The sequence below is a fragment of the Mustela nigripes genome, chromosome 8 (assembly GCF_022355385.1).
Source record: "Mustela nigripes isolate SB6536 chromosome 8, MUSNIG.SB6536, whole genome shotgun sequence".
In the NCBI taxonomy this organism is placed as follows: domain Eukaryota; kingdom Metazoa; phylum Chordata; class Mammalia; order Carnivora; family Mustelidae; genus Mustela; species Mustela nigripes.
In genome coordinates this window covers 27,450,696-27,473,240 of record NC_081564.1, presented here as the reverse complement: position 1 = coordinate 27,473,240, position 22,545 = coordinate 27,450,696, and the positions used below count along the sequence as shown (strand labels likewise).

The following is a 22,545-nucleotide window of genomic DNA, read 5'->3' as shown; positions in this document are numbered from 1 at the left end:
GGGACATACAAGCAGCATGCCCATTCCAAAGGTGCCCAGAGGCGTTTGAATCCTGCGGCCTCGGGATTTTACCATCTTGGTTCCAGGCCAAGGGAAGGGTGGAGGTGCGGATTTAGGAGGCTTCCCAGCCCTTCAGGAACTTGAGGTTTATGGTTTTTTTTCTGAGTGATTTCTCGGTGACCATATTATTACCCTTGAACTGAGAGGAGCTCTGATTTCTTTACCCTCCTCTATCACTGTCCCATGTGTCGTGGGGGTGGGAGGTGGGTACAGGGCTTGTGGCACCAGGATTGTAGAGAGGATGAAATCACCCTAAGCAAAAGTGAGTCACTTTAAAGAAATAGATTGCTAACACTTGAGGTCTGTCTTCTCTTTCCTCTGTGGAGCCTTCCTGGAGAGGCTATGAGGACTCCCAGGACTGGGACCAGTAGGGAGGGGTTGAGTGGATCTGATTGCCCCCCCTCTCCCTCTTTGACTCTTTCCCTTACTCGGCCCAGACTGGGTGCCCACAGTCTCACCTTGCAGCTTCTCAGGAACCTGCCTGGCAGGATGGGAGCCGCTGCCTGGGTCTGGGCTGTACATGGTTGCCATTGATGGAGCAGATTGCCTTAGTGAAGTGACAGGGCCCCAGGTAATGAGAGCAGAGGATCCCTTCCAGAATATGGACACCACCCTCTCCTTTGATTTTCACCTCCTTTCTCTCAGATCTCAGGGGTCTTACCCCTAGGGCCCCTAGGGTTAGTCTCTTGGGCAGCTGGTGCCCCACTCAGACACTGTCCCCCCACCTACCTCAGCCTGCTGATAGCACCCTCCCTTCCCACCCCTTCTCTTGCCTGTTGGTCTGGGAAAGCCTGATCTGGTCCCTTCCTCTTGGGCCCTCAGTTTTCCCATTTACAAACTGTAGTTCTGTTCCAAGCTGGGGGGCTGGCCAGCCTCCTCCTTATGCCTCATTTTCCCTTGAGACACACCCTGGTATCAGAAGGGCTGTTGTGGCATCTTCCAGATGGATCAGCTAAGGCTGTACCAGGTAGAACTTGCCCATGGGAACAACCACCTGTCATAGGCTAGCAATAGGTCAGAGGTCAGGCCATCAGGGAGACCAGCTAGGGTAAGCCTTCCAAAGGTGGGGGGTAGGGACCAGAAGGAGTAAAATCCCAACTTCTCTCAGACTCCCCATAGCACAGCAGGGAAACTGAGGCCCGGAGTTGCGCCAGTTAGCTTGGGTCACCCAGCACTGGGCCTCAGAGACCTCAGGCTCTGCCCGACCCCTGGAAGGACTGGGTCGCCGGCCCCCTGCCCCACCCGGGCCAGCCCCTCCCCGTCCACCTCCCCCACCCTGGCGGCGGCCACCACGGGGAGAGTTTAGAACAAAAGGCACGAGGGGCGGGGCCAGGGCGGGCCGGAGGCGGGGCAGAGGCTATAAGGGGCGGTGGCCCGGCGCGGCCCAGCAGGCCCAGCAGCCCCGGGGCGGATGGCACGGGCCGCCGGGTTTCGCGGCGCGGTCCTGCGCGTCCTCCTGCTCCCGCTGCTGCTGTTGCTGCTCCCGCCGCCGCCGCTGCTGGCCCGGGCCCCGCGGCCCCTGGTGAGTGCCCGCCGCTGGTCGGCCGCTCCTCTCGGAGGGGGTGCCGGGCACGCGGGCTGGGCTCAGGGGCCGAACTGGAGCCACGGGGGCGTCCGGGGTAGCCTGGAGAGGCCCATTACCCGAAATGCTTTCTGGGTTCCTGTGAACGTGAAAGATAGTGAGCTTTCCGTCCCTGGAGGTATGCAAGTGGAGCCTATGCCGGGATCGCTCCGGCTGGTGAGGCGAGACTCTGTGCTAGACTAGCACGCCCCTTCCCAGCGTGGGGACCTGCTCCTCGGTGGCCTGGGGACTTGCTCCTCTGTGGCCGCAGCTGCAGATGCTGGGCTGTGTGGTGCTGGGCCAGGTAGCAGAGGGAGTGGTTACAGGGCCTCCTATTCATTGCGGGGACAAAGACTAGGGCTGGTGTCAGCCTCCAGGTGTGTGGCCTCCGTGAGCACACCTACACCCGTGCAATGAGCTGGAGCATTAAGGAAGAGCTGGGAGGGCAGCACTGTTCTGCGGCACATGGAGTCTGAGCCCGGAAGAAGTGGCACCACCTGGGCACCTACAAGTTTGGGAGGTGTGAAACCAGGACAGAATGAGCGTGAGAGCTCCAGGGAGGGTGTGTGTGTGTGTGTGTGTGTGTGTGTGTGTTCGTTCGTGCATGCTACAGAGAAAGAAGAGCCGAGAGTGGGCAGCAGAAACCCTGAGAAAGGAAAGAGATGGGGAGAGAAAGGGAAGAGAGAAGAACTTGTGATTAGGAGAAAAGATAGTCTGGGTGAGAGGGCAGCAGAGTGACCAGAGGAAGGGCAGTCACGGGATGTTGTGTGAAAGCCTGTGTGCCCAGCTGGAGCCTCAAGGGACCACTCACAAGGGTGGCCAGGCAGAGTGAGGGCAACTTCAGGCCCACAGGCCCCTTGGACCTCAGCTGGGGCATCCAGAAGCTCAGGCTGGGATAGGAGCATTAGCAGGTGTGGCAGGCAGGAGTTGTGGGATGGTCTGGTGAGGCAGGAGATCTGACCAGCCAGGCCCCCTCTGTCCACTCACACCAGCTCTGCCCTGGCCAGTCTTGCCCCATCCTGGCTGGGAGCAAAAGAGGATAGGATGGGTAGGTTAGGGAGCGGGGGGCACCTCAGTCCAGAGGCTCTGCCTCTTCCCCAACTCCTCCCAGTCCCCTTGAGCTTGGGGCAGAGTCTGGAATCCCCATGGGTAGCCCCTGGGTTCAGGAGTTGGAGATCTGGTTTGAACCATGTGCCCTAGGTGAGTCCTGTTGTGTCTTCGGACCCCACCCCTCCATCTTGGTTGAGAGGGGGTGGATAACAGTGCCCACTGCCGGACACCTAGGATTAAACGAGGTCATGGGAGGAGAGGGCACAGCCAGTCATGCTGGACACACACTTGTCACCTGTGGCTGCCACTTTGACGCTCGTGCAGGGTCAGTCGGGGCCGGGTCTGAGCTGGGCTGTTGTCTATCACTCCGCAGATATGCAGGGAGCACTTGGGGTCGCTTTCACCGTGTTTATCCGCAGGCTGCCGTGTTGGCAGGGCCAGGAAAGCTCTGTAAATATTTATCCATCCTAGTTTGCAGCTTTTAAGCTTGATGAAAGCCCCGCAGCCCTGTGGGACCGATGCTGTGTTCCCTCTTGGAGCCAGTGGGGGAGGCGGGCAGTAGAGGGACCTGCTTGTTGCCTGGTGTACGACTTGGGTGGGCTGCTTGACCTCTCTGAGCCTCACCTTAGAACGGTGTGGTGATGCTCCCCATTCTTTCCCACAGTCTGACCACGTGCCCTCCTATCACGGTCACCTCCTGCTGACTGTAGAAGGCAGAGCTGTTATTAACAAGACTCCTTGGACCAATAGCAAACTGACAATCAGAGAGGGGCGAAACTGGCCGGTCTTACCCAGCAGTTTTTTGGTTTGGGGTCCTTTCTCTCCCCTCTATGGGGTGCCTCCCATTTTCTAGATTAGAAATTGACCCAGGTGCTGACCCCAAGCCTCTAGCTCAGCCAGGACATGGAGTCACCTCAGAAGGTCCTCAAGTATGTTTGAGGCTGTGGTTTGGTGCCCCCAAGAGGAAGGCAGGGGTGAGTGAGCTCAGTGCCCACCACATGTCAATCCCAGGAGAGGCTCCTGATTGAGGAAAAGGAGAAGGGAAGGCATCAGAAAAAGAAATACTTCTCAGGAATGTGGGTTTTGGAGCTAGGCCAAGAGTTGAAGAGGTAAGGGGAGAGGGCATGAGCCCCAGGTCTAGACCCAGCTCTTCTCTGACTTGCTGTGTGACCCGGAGCAAAGTCCTTGACCTCTCTGGGCTCTGTTTCTTCCTCTGAGAAATGTGCTGGTGCCTGCTCCACAACCCTCCCAGGGGTGGAGAAGAGGCCAGGCATGGTCAGTGCCTACCACGCCACCTCACTGAATCCCAGCAGCCTCGGAAGAACGAAGCACACCAATCTTAGGGATCAGCAAGAGGCTTTGTGCCAGGCCTTGCAGTTAAGGTGCCTGACCCTGGGCCAGAAAAGACTCAGAAACATGAAGTGTGGGAGGTCTGCAGGTCAGGGAGCATGTGTCCCATTCCAGTAATGGGGAAACTGAGGCCAAGAGCCATTAAATGATGGGCTCCAAACCCCAAATATTGGAAAGGAAACCTTGATTCTAGCACCTCCTGCTCACTCACTCCAAGACCAGTGAGTGTGACATGGACAATGAGCCTGAGCCTCTGGCTTTGGGGGAGATGCTGCACCAGTCCCTCTTCTCTGGGCCTGCAGGCTCCCTGCTGCTAGGTGCAATTCCTGTTTATGATTTGGTCTGAGAACTTTGGGGGAGCTGGCCCCCAGGCGAGTGCTGGGAGCTGTAGCACAGCTGGGGAGAGCAGATATCTAAGTATGGGAGGGGAAGGCCCACAGGGCCAAGGAGCTGGGCCAGGGAAGAGGCTACAGTAGGCAATATAGAAGAAGGTTATTTAAAGCCCTCTGCTATGGTGCCATCCTCAACGGACAGAGAAGTCACAGCTAAAAGAGGGAAGAGACTTCCCTCCAGGGTGACCATGACATAGGACTGGGCCTATGTCACTGGGCCTATCTCATACTGTGGCTCTTTCTGTTGGACTGAGAGTGCTATGTTCCAGGGGTCTGGGCGCGGATCTAGAGTTTCATGAAGACAAGAGAGGAAGGGATGGTGTGTGTGTCCATTACTTACCCTCACTACATGGCCCGCTGCTCCAGGCCTCACGGGAGGGCAGAGAAGATGAGAGAATTCTGAACAGAGGTGTGAAGAGACCTGGTAGGCTGGGCTCTGGGCTCTAGGCCCCCAGGGCAACCCAGTCTTGCCCGTTCCAGGGATGGGGGAAGGAATCTGGTTATCCAGAAAGTCAAAGGGGGCAGTATGGGGAAGAGAAGGTGCAGGCTCCCATGGCTAGGCACACAGACCTGGGATCCACATCTGCAGCGTGAGACCTCGCATGTGTATCTTCCCCATCTTACTGGGGGTGTTGGGGTGGAGGTTCAGTGAGCTGATGGGGGCCCTGGGAAGTAGCAGGTGCTTAATAATTTTCCCACTCCTCTACTGTCACCAAGGTGAGGCCAGCCTGGATCCCTCCTCCAGGGGAAGGGTGGCTCCAGCTTGAAGAATACAGCCAGGTAGCAGGTAGAGAGTGGTAGAGAGAACCTACCACCTGCCAGCTATTCCCTGGGGCAAATTGCTTAACTGCTCTGGGCTCTGTTTTCTCACCTGAGAAATGGGCAATGAAGACAGTGGAGTTAGTGAGAGATCCCACACGGGGATAAGAGCATGGCTGTGAACTGTTGGCAGGGTCCAAGTCTAGATACAGGTGGACTGCAAATGAGAAGTACTTACCAAGCAATAAGTCCAGTAGTGACGGAAACCTATAAGTCAGTGAGGCTGGGCTCTGCCAGAGAACTAACCAACCATTCAGGAAGCAAGCTCTGAAATTAGAAAGCTGGTCTGAAATTAGAAAGGCTTCTTCTCATACCCCAGGTAGCTGTGGCCTCTGGGTGTTCAGAAGACCCCTTCCTAATGGGGTGTTCTTGGGGTTGAGTCTGGGTGGCTCTGGGAGGTTGAATTATTGGTAGCTCTGGAATTGGGAGACTGAGGGTGCTGGGCGTCAGAGTCCTGGGACGCCTAGAGCCTGGGAGAGCTGCCAGAGGCTAAGGGCGAGGGTGGAGCCTGGGTGGCCTGGCTCCCACCCCAAATATGGCTGTGGGGAGGCCCCAGCCTCCCGCCCAGACCTGTCAGCCCTAACACTTAGTCCTTAACAAACAGCATGGCTCTGTACTAGCCTCCCCTTTGCCTCCTGCCTGGGACACCAGAGTCTGTACCTGGCCCTGCCTGCGCCCTTGCTGGGTGACCTTGAAGTGTCTCCCAACTTCCTGGAGCTTCTGCTGTTTTTAAGGCATGAGAACTGTGACCTCCCCCCCTACCCCCGCCCCGACCGACCATGGAGGTTGCAGAGGGTGGGAGCTCCAGGTTAGAATTCAACGCCCATCTGGTGCCAGGACTCCAGCAGGGCAGGGTTGGATGGGGGCTGGGCAACTGATAATGGTCTGTTTCCCCCTGCCCACACATGGATCGCCACTGGGGAGGTATTCTCCCCATTTTTCAGGTGAGCACATCAAGGCTGCACTGCATGGCTACAGCTCTTCCACACTGGGGAGTGCTGGTGGTGGGTGTCAGAGCCCATTCACCTAACTGGAGAGGGCAGAGTTGGTGGGGCTTGGTGGGGAGGTTGGAAGAAAGGAAAGAGAAAAAGTGGGGGCCAGTTGGTGGAACAGGAAGAGCTTTCCTGGCCTTTGCTTGAAAGCTTTGTAAGATCTATTCCTGGGTAAGTGTGGAGAGTCAGGCGCCTTACTGTAGTAGTCAGTAGACCTTACTGGCCCAGGGGGCTGGATTGGCAGCCCAGGCCCTCCTTTAGTGGACAGGAAGGCAGCAGGGTGCCTTGGAACAAATCTCAGCAAATCTGAGCCTGTCCATGCCGAAGGGCCCTGCTGTGTGATGACTTGTACCCCTTACCCTCAGTTTGCCCATCCATTAAGTGGGCTGGGGCTGCACATGGGTATGCTGATGGGCCGGGAGGACCCAGGGCCTGATTAAGCCTTGCCGTCCTATCTCCTGCCCAGGATGCACACCGCCGCCACCCTCTGAGGAAGGGGTCACAGCCCTGGCATGAAGCAGCTTCCGGCAGCCTGGCACCTGCCCCTACTGCCCAGGAGAGTCCCCAGCCTGCCAGCAGCCCCAGACCCCCCCGCTGCGGTGTGCCTGACCCGCCTGATGGGTTGAGCGCCCGCAACCGACAAAAGCGGTTCGTGCTGTCAGGCGGGCGCTGGGAAAAAACGGACCTCACCTACAGGTAGGGGCCAGTGGCCATGCAAGCAGATTCTACATGTCTCCACAAACCTGAGTGTCTGTGTGGGAACAGCCACTCTCTTCTGCTTCTTGATACATGTACTGGAGCTAGATCTCTGTGGTTAACAGGCCTTTCTGTCCACTGACCCCCAAGTCATCCGTGGACCGACTGACTCCCTGAACCCCAACTTAGATGCACACACAGGCAGCACTCTATATGGCCATGCCTGCCCACGGAGGGGGCCGTAGCTCTGTCAACACTGGAAAAGGCTACAGCTGATGGCTTCCTTGACATGCAGGGGCGTGGCCTTCCATCACCCAGGCAACCTCTAGTGGGGACCTAGAAAGTGCCAGGCCCTGGGATTTTGTGGTAGTTGGAAGAGACATGGCCTATCCTCTCGGGGAGCTAGGCATTAGCTATGTCATTGTTCAGACCTATGATGAGAGCTTGGAGTCCATGCGGGTGGGAACCATGGTGAGCGAGCAGGACAGGTAACCTGGGCAGTGATGCAGAAGCTGAGGCTTCTCCTGCAGGTGACGTGGGGAGTTGCCCTGGGACAGAAGGCACATGAAGGATGACGGTGTCACACAGATCAGAGCTCAGAAATGTCCTGGGTGGGGAGCTAAAACCAAGTTGGGGGCCAGAGGCTGGGGTCCCCCCCACAGCAAGTGGCACAGTCAGGTCTAGAAGGTGGGTCCTGGGGCTCCTCCTGGTTCTGCGTTCTTTCCACCAAATGCAGACACCTGTGTGCACCAAAGGACATACAAACCCTTACAAAGATGTTGCCCTGTGGAAGAGGGATCGCAGCTGAGGCCCAGAGCACACCTGGCTTGTGTCCCCCCTGCATGCCTCCCCGCTGAGCACCCAGGGGCAACTCCTGGCCCATCAGCCAGCAGGGAGCTGTCCCAAGCGAGGCCCAGGCCCCTCCTCCTCCCCCCAGGATCCTCCGGTTCCCATGGCAGCTGGTGCGGGAGCAGGTGCGGCAGACGGTAGCAGAGGCCCTGCAGGTGTGGAGCGAGGTGACACCACTCACCTTCACCGAGGTGCATGAGGGCCACGCTGACATCACAATCGACTTCACCAGGTGAACCAGTGGCCTGAGAACCCACAGGGAGCTCACCCCACTTATCAGCGGCAGCTAACTCTGCCCCACCCACCCATAGGTACTGGCATGGGGACAACCTGCCATTTGATGGGCCCGGGGGAATCCTGGCTCATGCCTTTTTCCCTAAGACCCATCGAGAAGGAGATGTCCACTTCGACTACGACGAGACCTGGACTATCGGGAACAACCAGGGTATGGGCTAGGGACCCCCTTTCCAGCTGGGGCAAGTGAAGATCATAGCCAATGGGGACAAGTCCTTGTGCTGGGCTCTGGAGCCTGGGTATCTTGCAGCAGGAAGTTCGGGGATTGCTGGGCTATCTCCCTTTTCCAGGCACAGACCTCCTGCAGGTGGCGGCCCATGAATTTGGCCATGTGCTGGGGCTGCAGCACACGACAGCTGCTAAGGCACTTATGTCCCCCTTCTACACCTTCCGCTACCCGCTGAGCCTCAGTCCAGATGACCGCAGGGGCATCCAGCACCTCTACGGGCGACCACGGCCAGCCCCCACCTCCAAGCCCCCAGCTGTTGGCCCCCAGCCCGGGGTGGACACCAACGAGATTGCCCCGCTGGAGGTGAGGCCCTCTTCCCAGCTCCCTTCACCCTCCGTGGTTCCGATACGGGCTCTTTCAAAGCCCTTCTCTCCCGCACTAGCCGGAAGCCCCGCCGGATGCCTGCGAGGCCACCTTTGATGCGGTCTCTACCATCCGTGGCGAGCTCTTCTTCTTCAAGGCGGGCTTCGTGTGGCGGCTGCGTGGGGGCCGGCTGCAGCCTGGCTACCCGGCGCTGGCTTCTCGCCACTGGCAGGGACTGCCCAGCCCTGTGGATGCAGCCTTTGAAGATGCCCAGGGCCACATCTGGTTCTTCCAAGGTGAGGGGGACTGGGGTTTCTGCTCAGGAGACTTCTGGGAGCCGGGAGCATCATGGCCAAGGAGAGGGCCGGTCAGCCAGCCAGCCAGCCAGCCATACAGGGCACAGTGCCCTGAGGGTGGTTATGGGTGACTAGCATGCCTGCCCTAGAGATGAGGTCTCTGGGGAGTAGATGGGGGGCAGTGTCACCTGAAGGCACAGTGTAGAAAAGGCAGAGCAGGGATTCGATCTGGTTCTGGTAACCCCAGACCCTGTGCTGTAACTTGCACCTGGGAGAGACAGGAGCCTGGAACATTCTAGGTGGCAGGGACTTTAGCCACAGAGGCTCAAGCCTGCTGTGGCAAGGGTGGGGCACAGGGACTGGTCAGAAGTGCTTGCCACAGGTAGCTCTACCTCTAGAGCATGCAGCACCTCAGCTTATCCCCACTGGCTCTAACTTCCCTCTGGGGATAAGGGTGTCAGATGGGATTACTGGCCTGAGTGTTCTATGGACAAGGAAACTGAGGCGCGGGGGAAGGTCTGTGGCAGTGGTGGTGGCCACATGGGTCCACACTGGCCGGGCACAGCCGTCGGGCAGCTCCATTGCAACCTCCCCTCTCCGGCAGGTGCTCAGTACTGGGTGTACAATGGTGAGAAGCCAGTCCTGGGCCCTGCACCCATCTCTGAGCTGGGCCTGCTGGGGTCCCCCATCCAGGCCGCCTTGGCCTGGGGTCCTGAGAAGAACAAGATCTACTTCTTCGGAGGCGGAGACTACTGGCGCTTCCACCTCAGCACCGGCCGGGTAGACAGCCCTGTGCCCCGCCGGGCCACTGACTGGCGAGGGGTGCCCCCGGAGATCGACGCCGCCTTCCGGGATGCTGATGGTGCGTTGGGGTGGAGTGGCTGGTTGGTACCAGTAGTGCCAGAGCTGCACCTCCCCCGCAGCAGTTGGCTGGGCATTAGCTCCTCATCTCAGGTCCTCTCTCCAGGGCTTTCCCCATCCACCCTCTTCCTTGCGCCAGGGCAGTGCTCTGCCCCCATGCTGCAGATGGGAAGCTGAGGGTCAGAGTCATAATTCAGAAAATAATAACTGCTGCACGCTGAGGACTGATGATGTTCTGGGCACAGTGCTAAACTCCTGGTGTGTCTCCTGCAGTTCTCAGACCAGCCCTCTGACCTAACACTTTCTTTCTTTCTTTAAGAGTTTATTTATTTATTTGACACAGAGATCACAAGTAGGCAGAGAGGCAGGCAGATAGAGAGGAAGGGAAGCAGGCTCCCCGCTGAGCAGAGAGCCCGATTTGGGGTTCAATCCCAGGACCCTGGGATCATGACCTGAGCTGAAGGCAGAGGCTTTAACCCACTGAGCCACCCAGGCACCCCGACCTAACACTTTCTACAAAGCCAGTTTTCAGAGGGGCAAACAGAGGTTCAGGTGATGAGGTCCCTAACTGTGCCTCTCAGGTGGATCATGGGGAGCCAAGCCTCCCACCCAGGCAGTCCCTGCCGCTTAGCATGGAACCACCAGGCTGGCTTCCCACAATCTCAAAGGACTAGAGCAGGACTGATGTTCATTCCACTACTTTCTCCCCTGTAATCTCAAGCTTGCTTCTGTGCTGTCCTACCTTGGTACCTGCTGGCAGAGATATTCTGTGGTGGCTCTGGGGCTCTCGGTCACCCGCATGGTACACCTTGCCTCAGGACATCTGCTTATAGTCACTGGCAGGTATAGGAATAGACTGACATGGCAGGGAGGGGGTCGGTGGTGTATGGAGAAGGGAGGGAGACTTGCTTTCCTGAGAGGTAGGGTTTGAGTTTCTGAGACTCCAGGCATCTGTGAAGCTGGACAACCTGCAGCTCAGACCTGGGGAAAGGTAGGATTCTGAAGGATGGAAGGTTCTGGAATGGCCATGCTGGGACCTGCAGGTTTCAAGGAGTGCAACAGTGGTCAAGCCCCGGCAATCTGACCTCCCCCTTTGCCTGGACCTGGACACATTCTGACTGGCAGGTGCAGGGCCCAGTGTCTACCCATGCCAGCCTGACCCTCCTCTCTCCTCAGGCTATGCCTACTTTCTGCGTGGTCGCCTCTATTGGAAGTTCGACCCTGTGAAGGTGAAGGCCTTGGAGGGCTTCCCCCGCCTCGTGGGCCCTGACTTCTTCGGCTGTACCGAGCCTGCCAACACTTTCCGCTAACCTCGACTTCAACGCTCTCAGGGCTCCTGACCCCTGCCAGACCACTGGTCTGGGGTAGAGACCAGTGGTCATCTTTGTGGCTGTGGGTACAGGCACAGGATGGAACCCGTGTTTCCTCAGGGGGGTTGGGGGTGCAGGGAGGGCCATGCAGGTCATGGTCACCTGCCAGCAACTGTCTCAGACTGGGCAAGAAGACTCTGGTGTTACTTGAGGGTGACAGTGGTCTTGGGCCAGCCCCACCCAACCTGTGCAGGTCACATTCAAACCCTGCTGCCCTCAGTCTCCATCCCTGTCCCTCAGGTTAGCACCTCAGCCGGGCTGGGGAGCTGAAGCCCTCATTCTGTCCCTGCTGTGAGGTCCCTGCAGGGTGCTGGCATGTGGTGGGGGAGCCTTCTGCCTTTTCCTGAGAGGTCAGCTCTGGGTAGGTGTTTGGAACTGGCTGCCTTCTAGCTGATGATCCTAGTGATGTGTTCCCCCAGGATCCAGGCCAAAAGGTCCAGAGTCAGCTTGGGGCAGGGGCGTTTCCTGCTGGAGACCCTGGGCCCTAGAAGCCCCAACATACCTCAATCCTGGCTTGGGCTAGATCCTTCCCAGCCCTCATTCCAGCACTGGGACCCTCTGAAGTCATGTAAATGTGTGTACAGTGTGTACAAAGCCTTTTTTTTTTTTCTACTGAGTACTGTCATTAAATATGGTTATTTTCTACTTGCATGCCTGAGTTCTTTCTGTAACTATGAGGCCAGGAGAGGAAAAGAGCTGGGGAGGTGGGAGCCTCCTGTCTTAGGAGCCAGGGTCACAGCCTACTCCATCCACACACCCACCCAAGCTCCTGCCCTTGGGGACCAACGCAATGCCTAGGGCTTCTCTTGCTCTATTCCTTCATTTTGTCTGGCTGGTCACCTGGAGTGGCTTTGCAATTGATTCTAGGCTTCCCCACTGGCCCCTTGGGGCATCCTCCACCAAGTGGTGGTCACTTTATCTGATCCTGTCCCACCCTAGCCCCTCTCCTCTAATACTACCTGTCGCACTGCTGTCTTTGAGAACAAAACTCAATGGTTAGCACAGCCGATCCCACCCAACTCTGAAGGGTCACCTTGCCGGGCCAGCCAGCCTCACCTATCACAGCTGCAATTGTATTAGACTGAACCACGTGAAATTGTCAGTGGTGGGCTGTTGACCTGCTGCGTTGTGCAGCCAGACGCACGGAAGCTTTGATGCTTTCAACAGTGTTAGCTCCACTCCCAGCTGTAAGCTCTGCAGGCCAGGGCTATCGAATTTCGCTCACCACCCCACAGCTGCACCTGTTGTAGTCACAAAGTGCAGAGTTAAGGAAGGAATGGAGAAGTTTGCCAGCCAAACCAAATACCACCTGGGCCTTGGAATGCTGCCAACCCTGGGGAAAATTTGCCCATGCCACTCCCCCACCCAGTGTTGTCATTCCACCCATCTCCACAGCCGCAGGCACAGCTGTGGGCCCGGAAGTAGGGTATCTGTTCTTAGGATCCTCTTATCTACTCAACTACACTGGGTTTTTCTGGGTGGGGAAACTGAGGCACAGATAGCTCTGGCCTCAGGCCCCACTTCACTCCTCCTCCACTGAACTGAGTCCTACTCCCAGAAGTGAGGCTGGGAAAACCACCGCTTGAGTCAGGGCCTCGGCTGCTATTTCTGTCCCTGAGAAGTTCTGTCGGGTACCTCTACTTGGGAAGCAGCCTGGAGGAAAAACCGGTCATGGCTCCTTTAAAGGGCCCGAGGGGGCGCGCCCCGGCCTTTTGTTTGGGCGGCGGCGGCGGCGCGCGCGTCAGCGTCAACGCCCCGCGCATGCGCACTGAGGGCGGCCTGGTCGTCGTCTGCGGCGGCGGCTGAGGACCCCGGCGGCGGCACCAGCCCCGTATCGGCCCGCTTGTCGCCTCCCGGCCTCGGCTCTCCTCAGCTCGGCACGCCCCGGCTCCTCCTCAGTCCTCCCGATCCCTCGCAGCCCGGCCCTGGCCGCCCGCTTCCGCCGCCGCAATGATGATGATGGCGCTGAGCAAGACCTTCGGGCAGAAGCCTGTCAAGTTCCAACTGGAGGACGATGGCGAGTTCTACATGATCGGCTCTGAGGTAGCCCGCGGCGCGTTCTCGTCCTCCGGCTCCGGCCCAGCGGGAGCCTCGGGGCGGGTCTGCGCGCCGGGAACGCGCATCTCCATTCATCGCGGTGGGCGGGAGCGCGGGGGGGGGCCCGTAGGAAGGAGCGGGGCGGGGCCTGTTTGACTCCGCCCCGCGCACCTCCTCGTTCGGGGTTCGCTTACTCTGTTAGTTATGGTCGGGGGCACGCACCGCGGCCAGGGCTTAGGGCACCACGAGGAGCCACTGGTTCCGCCCTGAGTTGGTACAACTCCAGGCAGCCGCGGAGAAACAGGATGTTTCGGTTAGCCCCTGGGGCGCCTGGGGGAGTGATTTTGAAAGTTTCGCATGCATCCCTCCTCCATTGCTGCATCTGGGACCCCGAAATTGCAGGTTGGAAACGGGGCTCACTGATGTTTCATGCCTCATTGTGTTGGTTACTTTTATTCAACAATGAGAAAATTGGGAGGAGGATGCTTGCTTTTGCGTGGATGAGGCCCCAGTCCCTGAGCTAGATCAATCAACAGTTCCGAAGAAATTGACACTTGGACTATCCTGAACTTACTTTGAATTTTCAGGGAGAGATTCTAAATATTTTCAGTTCTTAACCGGAAGTGACAGCATTTTGTTGAAACGGCTGCACTTTAGGAAAACCCTACAATTGGTCTTTCTGTGAGAGTTTGTACTAAAAACTAAGCTTTTCTCTAGATTGCCTCAGACTAGCCCTTTTTGATCCAAAAGTAATCCCCAGCTAGTGTGTAATTGGGGATATGCAGTTCAGATGTGCAAATACCAGGCCATAGAGTCTTTTTTGGGTAATGAGATAAGTGCCAGTCCCGGAGAACTAAAACAGTTACAAGATGCCCTGGGTTGTTGCTCCTTGTGGCAGTGTTCAGTATCATATGCCAGCATTTCCTTCCCGTTTTTTAAAATAATGGGGGATTTAAGTCTTTATGATTGAACATAGCATGCATGAATGGAGCCTCATGATGGTCACACTGAGGCTTTGAGGACACCCTGTGATTTCTGGCTTGTTTTAGTTGTATCGGGTTAGACCAGTGTTGTCAGTAGCATCAGGACTTTAGAGTCCATTTTTCACCAACTTTTATAAAACAAAAGGGCAGGATTTATCCATCAACTTTTCACGTTTTCACATCAGTGCTGCTCTTCAGACATAGTGGGGAAGCGAAGTCCATGCCTGTCCGTGTGCCACAGCTCAGAATGGTTCTCAGTGACCTGTAGGAAGTGCCCAAATGCAGGATACAGGGCATTTAAGGAGTTTTCTCTATGGTACTGGATACATTGTTTAAAGAAGCCCATACCTGATCTAATGGGCAGGAAAAAGCACTCAGTTTGGCCTTGACTCTGGGTGGATACTTTTTTTTTTTTAAAGACTTTATTTATTTATTTGACAGATAGAGATCACAGATAGGCAGAGAGGCTGGCAGAGAGAGAGAGGAGGAAGCAGGCTCCCTGCTGAGCAGAGAGCCCGATGTGGGGCTCGATCCCAGGACTCTGGGATCATGACCTGAGCCGAAAGCAGAGGCTTTAACCCACTGAGCCACCCAGGCGCCCCTGGATGCTACTTTTGAAAAGCAAGCTTTCATTTATTAGGTGGAGTATATTGAGAGATGGGAAGGCGGAGGTCTGGTTCCAGCTCTGCTCTGCCTCCTCACTTTTCTCGTGTGTGAGAGATGCTTAGACTCAGTGTCTCTAAGATCTTTCCCATAACACCTCTTGGTGTCTCGAAGGCTAATTGTAGTCTTCTCTTGCAGCCCTGTTGAGTGAGAATTGTCTTTAGACCCAGTCTGTAGAAACCTAGATGGGAGAGGGGAGAGCCGTCTGCTTTCTTGGGCCAGGCTAACAGTTGTTAGACCTCTGGAGGTCTGGGAAGGATGTTAGATCAGGAAGCTGACTATTGATAACCTGTGACAACATTGGGTAGATGGGCTCTGAGCCCCTTCCCCTTGGAAGGGTTGCGTTGGCCATAGCAACACCACTGGGATTGCCTGGGAGGCAACTGCAGTTGCAGCAAGCCTATGTGTCATTGTTTTCCTGCCATCTTCAGGCAGCTGTGTTCGCCAAGCCAGAGTAACAGAGCTGACGGGACCCTAAGAAGTTCCCAGGTTCACACCTTCTTATTTTATTTTATTTAAGATTACTTATTTATTTATTTATTTGGCAGAGGGAGACACAGCGAGAGAAGAAACACAAGCAGGGGGAGCAGGAGAGGGAGAAGCAGGCTTCCCACTGAGCAGCGAGCCCCATGCGGGGCTTGATCCCAGGGATCAAGGGATCATGACCTTAGCTGAAGACAGCCGCTTAACTGACTGAGCCACCCAGGTGCTCCTTATTTATTATTATTATTTTTTAAGACTTATTTACTTATTTGAGAGAGAAAGAGAGCACGAACGAAGTGGGAGGGGCAGAGAGAGAAGAAGAGAGAATCTCAAGCCGACTCCCTGCTCAGCACAGAGCCTGACTCAAGGCTCCATCTCACACTTCTGAGATCCTGATCTGAGCCAAAACCAGGAGTCAGGCGCTTAACTGACTGTGCCACCTGTGCGCCCCAACCTTCATTTTATGTTTCACCCTCCAGAGAGGGTGAAGGCTGGTGTAGGGGAAAGCCAGGAAGGCAAAGCCTAGTCTCCCAAGTTCCAAAGGGGTCTTGGGGAGGATGTAAGTGTTCTGGAGCCCTACAGGACCCGCAGAGTAATAGTGGAGGGCATTGTTGTCAATTTCTTTCCAAAAACCTAGTGGAAACTATCTGTTTGCCCCTGAATAGTAATGATACTCAGCCAAATAATGCAGAGAGGGGTCTGTGCCTTCTGTATGAAGCATGAGCGACTGACTGCCTGTGGCCACTCCTTTATCAGGCTGTTCCGCAGCCCTGGTTGTCAATCATAACAATCTTTGATTTGTGAAAATGGGAGAAACCCATTTTAATTTAACAAATATATCGTGCAGGTAGGTAAATGGAAAAAATAATAGAAATGGCGCTCCGTAGGGCAAAGTTCAGAGTTGCTACCTGTTTGACAGATGAGTGAGGAGACCCAGGAAAGGGCTGGGCTTCTCACCACTGGTGGAGCCACACATGGCACTCGGTCTACTGACTGTCCCCTGCTAGGGGACCCAAGCAGTCATTTTTGCACTGTCAGTGAAATAATTGAGTTTCTTGATGAAAACTTGGAGACTAGATTTCATTTCATTAAGGAAGTCATACTTTGACTATCTGGGGCAGACAAGCTGAAGCAGTTGTTTGGGGTAGTAATGATTTATATAGCAATCTGGTGATTGCCAGTAAGTGCTTTTTAAACTCTTCGGAAAATTCCTTTGGTGTCCCTGGTTTGAGTTTTGTTACTAAACAAAGCAACAGGGGCTGTGGGGAAATTATCCTGCATCTGTCTAAAATTAAAAGACCTTTTTGGTGTTTATTAGATCGTAAAAATATCAAAGTCTTGTTCTTAGGATAAAAGAAAGTCAAAGAGGCCTTACATTTCTGGAAAGGGCCCAGGATCCTCAGTCTAAAATCAAAATCCCCGTGAACTCCTCAGTGAGCTCTGGGAGCCTGCATCAGAAGCGTCCTGTCAGGCCTTTCAGAACGTGGTCCTGTCTTCAGGAGGCAGATGTGGCCCCTGCCATGAGGGGCAGATGGGGGCCAGATGTGCACTGCTGTTGAACCCTCGATGTCAGCAGAATGTGTTTTTAAGGCTGCGGAAAGCCTGGGGCCCGGAGGGTAACTCATGTTCAATTTGTCACTCAGCCGGACAGAGCCTCTGCACCACGACCCTCTCTTTCTGCATTGAGGTGTGACCCTCATAATGAGCCTTCTTGCTTTACTCATAGGTGGGAAACTACCTCCGTATGTTCCGAGGTTCTCTGTACAAGAGATACCCCTCGCTCTGGAGGCGACTAGCCACTGTGGAAGAGAGGAAGAAAATAGTTGCATCGTCACATGGTAAAAAAACAAAACCTAACACTAAGGGTGCGTCTTCACGAGGGTTTGTAAACCTGTTTCAAAACCACTCGCTTATGTCATGAAGATAAAACGTTTTCACTCCAGAGTGTCTTCACTGCAGCCCTGACCTTAGCGGGGCAGGGTTGCCCCGGGGCTCGCCACACAGCTCAGGCGAGACAGCCAGCGGTCCCCGTCAGGTATTTTTAGCAGGGCCTGTGGGGGCGTGAGGGCAGCGGGGCCGGGACTCAAGTGGGTGCTGTGAAGACATGTTGGTCTCAAAACGTTTTAGGAATGCTGTGATGCTCTGCCATCTGCCGTGGGCGTGTCGCCATCGTCACCCTTCATGCAGCCCGAGCGGCGGGTGGTGGCCCCAGCTCCCACTCCCCTCTGGGGCTTTCACCGCTTCGCTTCCCAGAGCACATCCATCCCGTAGAACCTCATCCTGGCAGCTGGCGTGCTAGTGCTCTCGTGCATGTCCCTGCTTGGTGTGCCTGAGGTGTGCCTGGGACCTGCTGGCTGAGCTGCCCGACACTCGAGACACGGGTGGGCCTTGGCAGTGGCAGCTCTGCACAGGGCCAGAAGGTGCTCTGTAGATGCTCAGAGGGCTCTGGCGGGAGAATCTCGCTGTACCTTCCAGTTTGGATGCGGCGCAGCGTGAACTTGGCAGTGACGCCTTACACAGAGCTGCCCCGGGCCTTGGTTAAGACTCCGCCTTAAGCCGTGCATGCGTGCGTGTGTGCGTGCGTGTGTCCGTGCACGTGCGTGCTTGTCTGTCTGCCCTGTGTCTGTAGGTGCTGCTGTGGTCTTGTCCACTGTGGGCAAAGTAGTGGTTCTTTTAATGCAGGAGCCGGAGCTGCTTTTTTTTATCTGCTGCTATAACACTGCCACTCACTTGCTTTAAAAAAAGTCTCCTTTTTGTCCTCCGTCTGCCCCCTGCCCCCCAGTGGAGCACCAGTCACTAACGCAGTGAGTTCCTAGCTTTGCGTTCACCCTGGCAAGCCTCAAGTGAAAAGTCTCAGTGACTCTTCTGCCTTTTGCTTCAGAGACACCTTCCCCATAACTGATTTGTTTCTCCAGGAGAAGCCAGTTGGGATGCGCAGACAGCTAGCATCTCTTGACTGAGGTTCCGCGAAGAGCTCTGGGTCGAGTTGCCTAGCTTCTGTCCTGCTTCCCAGACGGCACGCACTGACTGGCACGGGGCCGGGCATTCATGTTTGGTGTGAAGCAGCTCTTTCTAACTCTCTGGGCTCTTGTCTTAAAAGAAAAGTATTTCTCATCTTTCATTCCATCTCTCCACTTTGCTTCGTGTCGTGGATTGCCGTGGTGTCAGACCTCTTCCCACTGGTGGTATTACTCTGGAGCCTCCCTTCCCTGCCCAGAGAGAACTGGTTGGCTGTGCTACGCTGTAGCTGCTGCTGCCCTGTGTGCTTCCTCTGTGCCAGTGCTCCTGGCACAAATCAGTGCGAGTCAGTCCTCTGGGAGTGTTGACTCGGTAGGATCCCCAAAGCACTCCATCCAGATCGCCCTTTTGGAAGAGGCCAACATTTAGCAGTAGTAAGGGTGACACCTGCTTGTCCCTCCTCGTGCATGTGAGGACCTTGATGTGCCGCATCGATTGGCTGCTGCTCCCCGCTATCCCACCAGCAGGGTGACCGCAGCCGCGTCTCTGCTTACAGATCATGGCTACACGACCCTGGCCACCAGCGTGACGCTGTTAAAAGCCTCAGAGGTGGAAGAGATTCTTGACGGCAATGACGAGAAGTACAAGGCAGTGTCCATCAGCACGGAGCCCCCCACCTACCTCAGGTAGTGCACCCCCCGGCCAGGGCATGCTCTTGGGGCAACACCCACAGGTATTTTTCTCCTACTCCAGAAGTGACTATGATTCAGCTGAGCTGAAATATTTTTCAAAGATGTATTTATTTGAGAGTGGGAGAAAGAGTGAAGGCACAAGTGTGCACTCGCACATCCAGGGTGTGGGGTGGGGCAGAGGGAGGAGGAGAGAGAGTCTTTTTTTTTTTTAAAGATTTTATTTATTTATTTGACAGAGAGAGATCACAGTAGACAGAGAGGCAGGCAGAGAGAGAGAGGGAAGCAGGCTCCCTGCTGAGCAGAGAGCCCGATGCAGGACTCAATCCCAGGACCCTGAGATCATGATCTGAGCCAAAGGCAGCGGCTTAACCCACTGAGCCACCCAGGTGCCCTGAGAGAGTTTTTTAAGCAGACTCCCTGCTGAGTCTGGAGCCAGAGGCGGGGCTCCATCTCAGAACCTGAGATCACAACCTGAGCTGAAACCATGAGTGAGAAGCTGCATGCATTGCTCCACCCAAGCACTGCTGAACCAAAATACTTGGCAACACTTTACCCACTATGCTAACAAATTGTCTTCGCCAGGTTTCCAAGTTTCTTCTGTGTCTGTGGAATTTCTGAGAAACATAGGCCAAGTCTTGGCTTCTGGAAGGCCATTAGGAATGCTTTCAAACTGGGACTAATCTGTTTGAAAAAATGAGTGGCCCAGATAAATTCACAAAAGAAACGAACAATAGATTTTAAGATTTATTTATTCTTTTAGAGAGACAGAGTGCTCATACATACAAGCCTTGGGGTTGGAAGGGAGAGGGAGGGAGAGAATCTCAAGCAGACTCTGCACTGAGTGCTGGGGGGCTTGAGCCCATGACCCTGCGATCATGACCTGAGCGGAAATCAACTGCTGGATGCTTAACTGACGGAGCAACCCAGACGCCCATGGTTGATAGATTTTAATGTATGAGTTCATAACCTTTGTGTGTTTACAGTATTTACAGTAAGGATTAGGTAAGTAATTGGGTGGTGGTTACATCATAGAGTCTGTTCGTTCAGATTTACTTTCTAATTTTTTATCTTGTTTTTCATTTTCATAGGTAGGCTTTTTTTTTTTTTTTTTAATTTATTTATTTGACAGACGAGATTATAGGTAGGCAGAGAGGCAGGCAGAGACAGAAGGGGAAGCAGGCTCTCCACCGAGCAGAAAGCCTAATACGGGACTTGACCCCGGGTCCCTGGGATCATGACCTGAGCTGAAGGCAGAGGCTTAACCCACTGAGCCATCCAGGTGCCCCCATAGGTAATTTTATTTGGTATTTATTCATTCAGGTTTATAAGAGAAACCTGGATACTCCAGTATCTAAATAGGTAAAGAATGCCCCCCCCCCCCGAAACACAAGGAGTAAACAAATAGAGGAGACGATGTTTGTCCCTGTGTAGTGTTTAGAATTCGGAGTAAAACAAATAAACAACTAGCTACATAAAGAACCAGGGAAGGTAGTCTAGAGCTCACACACTCAGGCACCCTGCAGAGGCTTTGTACAAGGCCATGGTGATGAACCAAACCTGTTTTCATTCTCTGGCCCATTAATGTCACCGCTGGGAGTGTGTCCCAGACAAATAATTTAAAAGACCGCCACCACCAGCAGAGACCATAATATGCACCAGAGGCACTTGGTAGCATCAGGAGTAGTAACGGACGATATGGAGCCCCTTGGGCGTCCAGCCTTAGGGAGAGGCCTAGCGAGAAAAGGTGCGGCCAGCTGAGTAGGCTTGGGTGTGACATCCTAGGACATAGACCAGGGCAGACTATCCTCAAACCAGATAGACTGGGATATTGGTGACTGTTTAGGTCATAATTAAATAGATTCTGCGGCAACCAGAAACATGGCTTCGTGTGGAACTGTGCAGAATACCTCTTTTACCCTCTCAGTTCTCAAGAACACGTGCATTTAGATGCACAAAACCCCTGGGGGCACCGAGAGGGGGTGGGAAGGGTTATTGTTTTGAGTGATGCAGTTATGGAAAAATCCTTTCTTTCCAGATTTTCTTTCAACTTTACCATTGGGTCGTTTTTTCTAATCCTCCCCCCCTCACCCCTACCCCCACCCAAAGGTGACACACATCCCACTTGGCCAATGTTGCATGTGTGCTCTGCAGATTCCTCTTTCCCTCTGGGGATGTGGTAAGAGCATAAGGATGGCTAGACTTTCCTAGGGAAGTGGCAGAAGGAAATTATGTACATATGGCTGGGGCTTTCAAGTCCTCACATGTCAGCCAGGAACCTTTTATGGGGCAGTAAACACTTCTTGATGATCATGTCATATGAGGAACAGCTGAGGGAATAGAGTACTGCAGTTACCCCAGAGCCCAAAACTACTGGGAGGGGGGGCTCCTGGGTGGCTTAGTCGGTTAAGTGGGTGACTGTTGATCTCAGCTCAGGTCTAGCTCTCAGGGTCAGGAGTTCCAGCCCCGCATTGGGCTCCACACTGGGCATGGCCTACTTCAAAACAAAACAAAACAAAAAAAAAACTGCTGGGAGTGTTGGGGGTAAAAGTTGAATGAAGCTGGTTTCCTTGTGCTCTGTGCTCAGGAAGTGCCCACTACCCAGTCACCTCCATAGGAAGACTGGGGCCTTCCCTCCTTGTCACTGGATGGGTCGGGCTGAGGCTGAATGTCCCCTCTTGGGCAGACCTACGTGTTGCAGAAGAAAGGTTGAATCCCTTGAGCCAGATTCTTGGATTCTGTGTCTGGCTTACTCCCTGTGTCTGGGACAGGATTTGCATGCTCCTCGAGACAGCTACCTGACAGAGGGGCATGGCAGAGCGACCCAGGCCTGGGAACGAATGGGATCTCTACTGAGATAAGGCAGGATTTTTCTGGTGAAGGAGGAACCACAATGCCAGGTCTGAGAGGCTCGGGAAAAAAGTGGTGTTTTTGACCTGTTCCCAAATATAGGGCCAGCTGCACCAGCATCGCCCAGGGAAGTTGTAAAGAACTTGTATTCCTGGGCCCTCTTCAGAGATTAGAGTCCCTTGATACAGGTGGGGCTCGGAGATTTCCTACCAGAAATTTTGCACTTTTTTTTTAAGATTTTATTTATTTATTTGACAGAGAGAGAGAGACAGCAAGAGAGGGAACACAAGCAGGGGGAGTGGGAGAGGGAGAAGCAGGCTTCCTGCAGAGCAGGGAGCCCGATGTGGGACTCAGTCCCAGGACCTGGGGATCCTGACCTGAACCGAAGGCATACGCCTAACGACTGGGCCACCCAGGCACCCCAGTTTTGAACCCTTATGTGAATCTGTGCAGCCAGGATTCAAAACCACTGGCCCATAGGTACTGTGGTAGGGGACCCCAGTCTTGCTGTCCTAGCTATAAGCTCTGCCCAAATTAGTTGCACATTTCTCCTTTGCTCAGGCCTCTTGTATGTGGTAAGGCAGGTCATCAGATCAGAGTAAGATGTGGGTATGGGAGACTTGATAAGAGTCCCAGCCAGGAGTTTGGTACTCTACATCTCTCCCTGCCCCCACCCTCAGAAAAGGGGCGCTCTGCAGTGGCCGCATTGAAGGTGCAAGTGGCCCCAGCTTTAGAAAAGGAAAGAGTCGAAGGGCCTGCG

The 22,545-nt window shown here is 54.8% G+C and overlaps 2 protein-coding genes and 1 long non-coding RNA gene across 5 annotated transcripts in view; 2 read left to right on the top strand and 1 right to left on the bottom strand.

Annotated features, from left to right (window-relative positions):
- Nucleotides 1–1,439: 1,439 nt before the first annotated feature.
- MMP11 (matrix metallopeptidase 11) lies at nt 1,440–11,767 on the top strand. Of its 2 annotated transcripts, none has more exons than XM_059408971.1 (8): nt 1,440–1,582; nt 6,691–6,920; nt 7,858–8,001; nt 8,081–8,214; nt 8,354–8,595; nt 8,675–8,891; nt 9,496–9,753; nt 10,929–11,767. In XM_059408971.1, exons 1-8 carry the CDS (start codon nt 1,472–1,474, stop codon nt 11,060–11,062), a joined length of 1,470 nt encoding a protein of 489 aa, XP_059264954.1. In that variant the 5' UTR covers nt 1,440–1,471; the 3' UTR covers nt 11,063–11,767. The 2 variants fall into 2 exon arrangements, with proteins under 2 accessions (XP_059264954.1, XP_059264955.1); XM_059408972.1 differs by lacking the exon at nt 1,440–1,582 and adding an exon at nt 1,609–1,798.
- LOC132023389 (uncharacterized) lies at nt 9,762–12,837 on the bottom strand. The gene is made up of 3 exons (XR_009405953.1): nt 12,758–12,837; nt 12,179–12,363; nt 9,762–10,789 (listed from the first exon to the last, which is right to left on the bottom strand). It is a non-coding gene; the product is annotated as an uncharacterized LOC132023389 (long non-coding RNA).
- A 47-nt stretch (nt 12,838–12,884) lies between these two features.
- Nucleotides 12,885–22,545, top strand: part of SMARCB1 (SWI/SNF related, matrix associated, actin dependent regulator of chromatin, subfamily b, member 1) — a 37,667-nt gene continuing 28,006 nt past the window's right edge. Inside the window, exons 1-3 of one of the 2 annotated variants that reach the window (XM_059408974.1) lie at nt 12,885–13,165; nt 17,015–17,126; nt 18,803–18,932. In XM_059408974.1, coding sequence (XP_059264957.1) covers nt 13,073–13,165; nt 17,015–17,126; nt 18,803–18,932 — 335 coding nt within the window. In that variant the 5' untranslated portion in view covers nt 12,885–13,072. Of the gene's footprint in view, nt 13,166–17,014; nt 17,154–18,802; nt 18,933–22,545 lie in introns of both variants that reach the window. The other variant, XM_059408973.1, reaches the window with a different exon arrangement.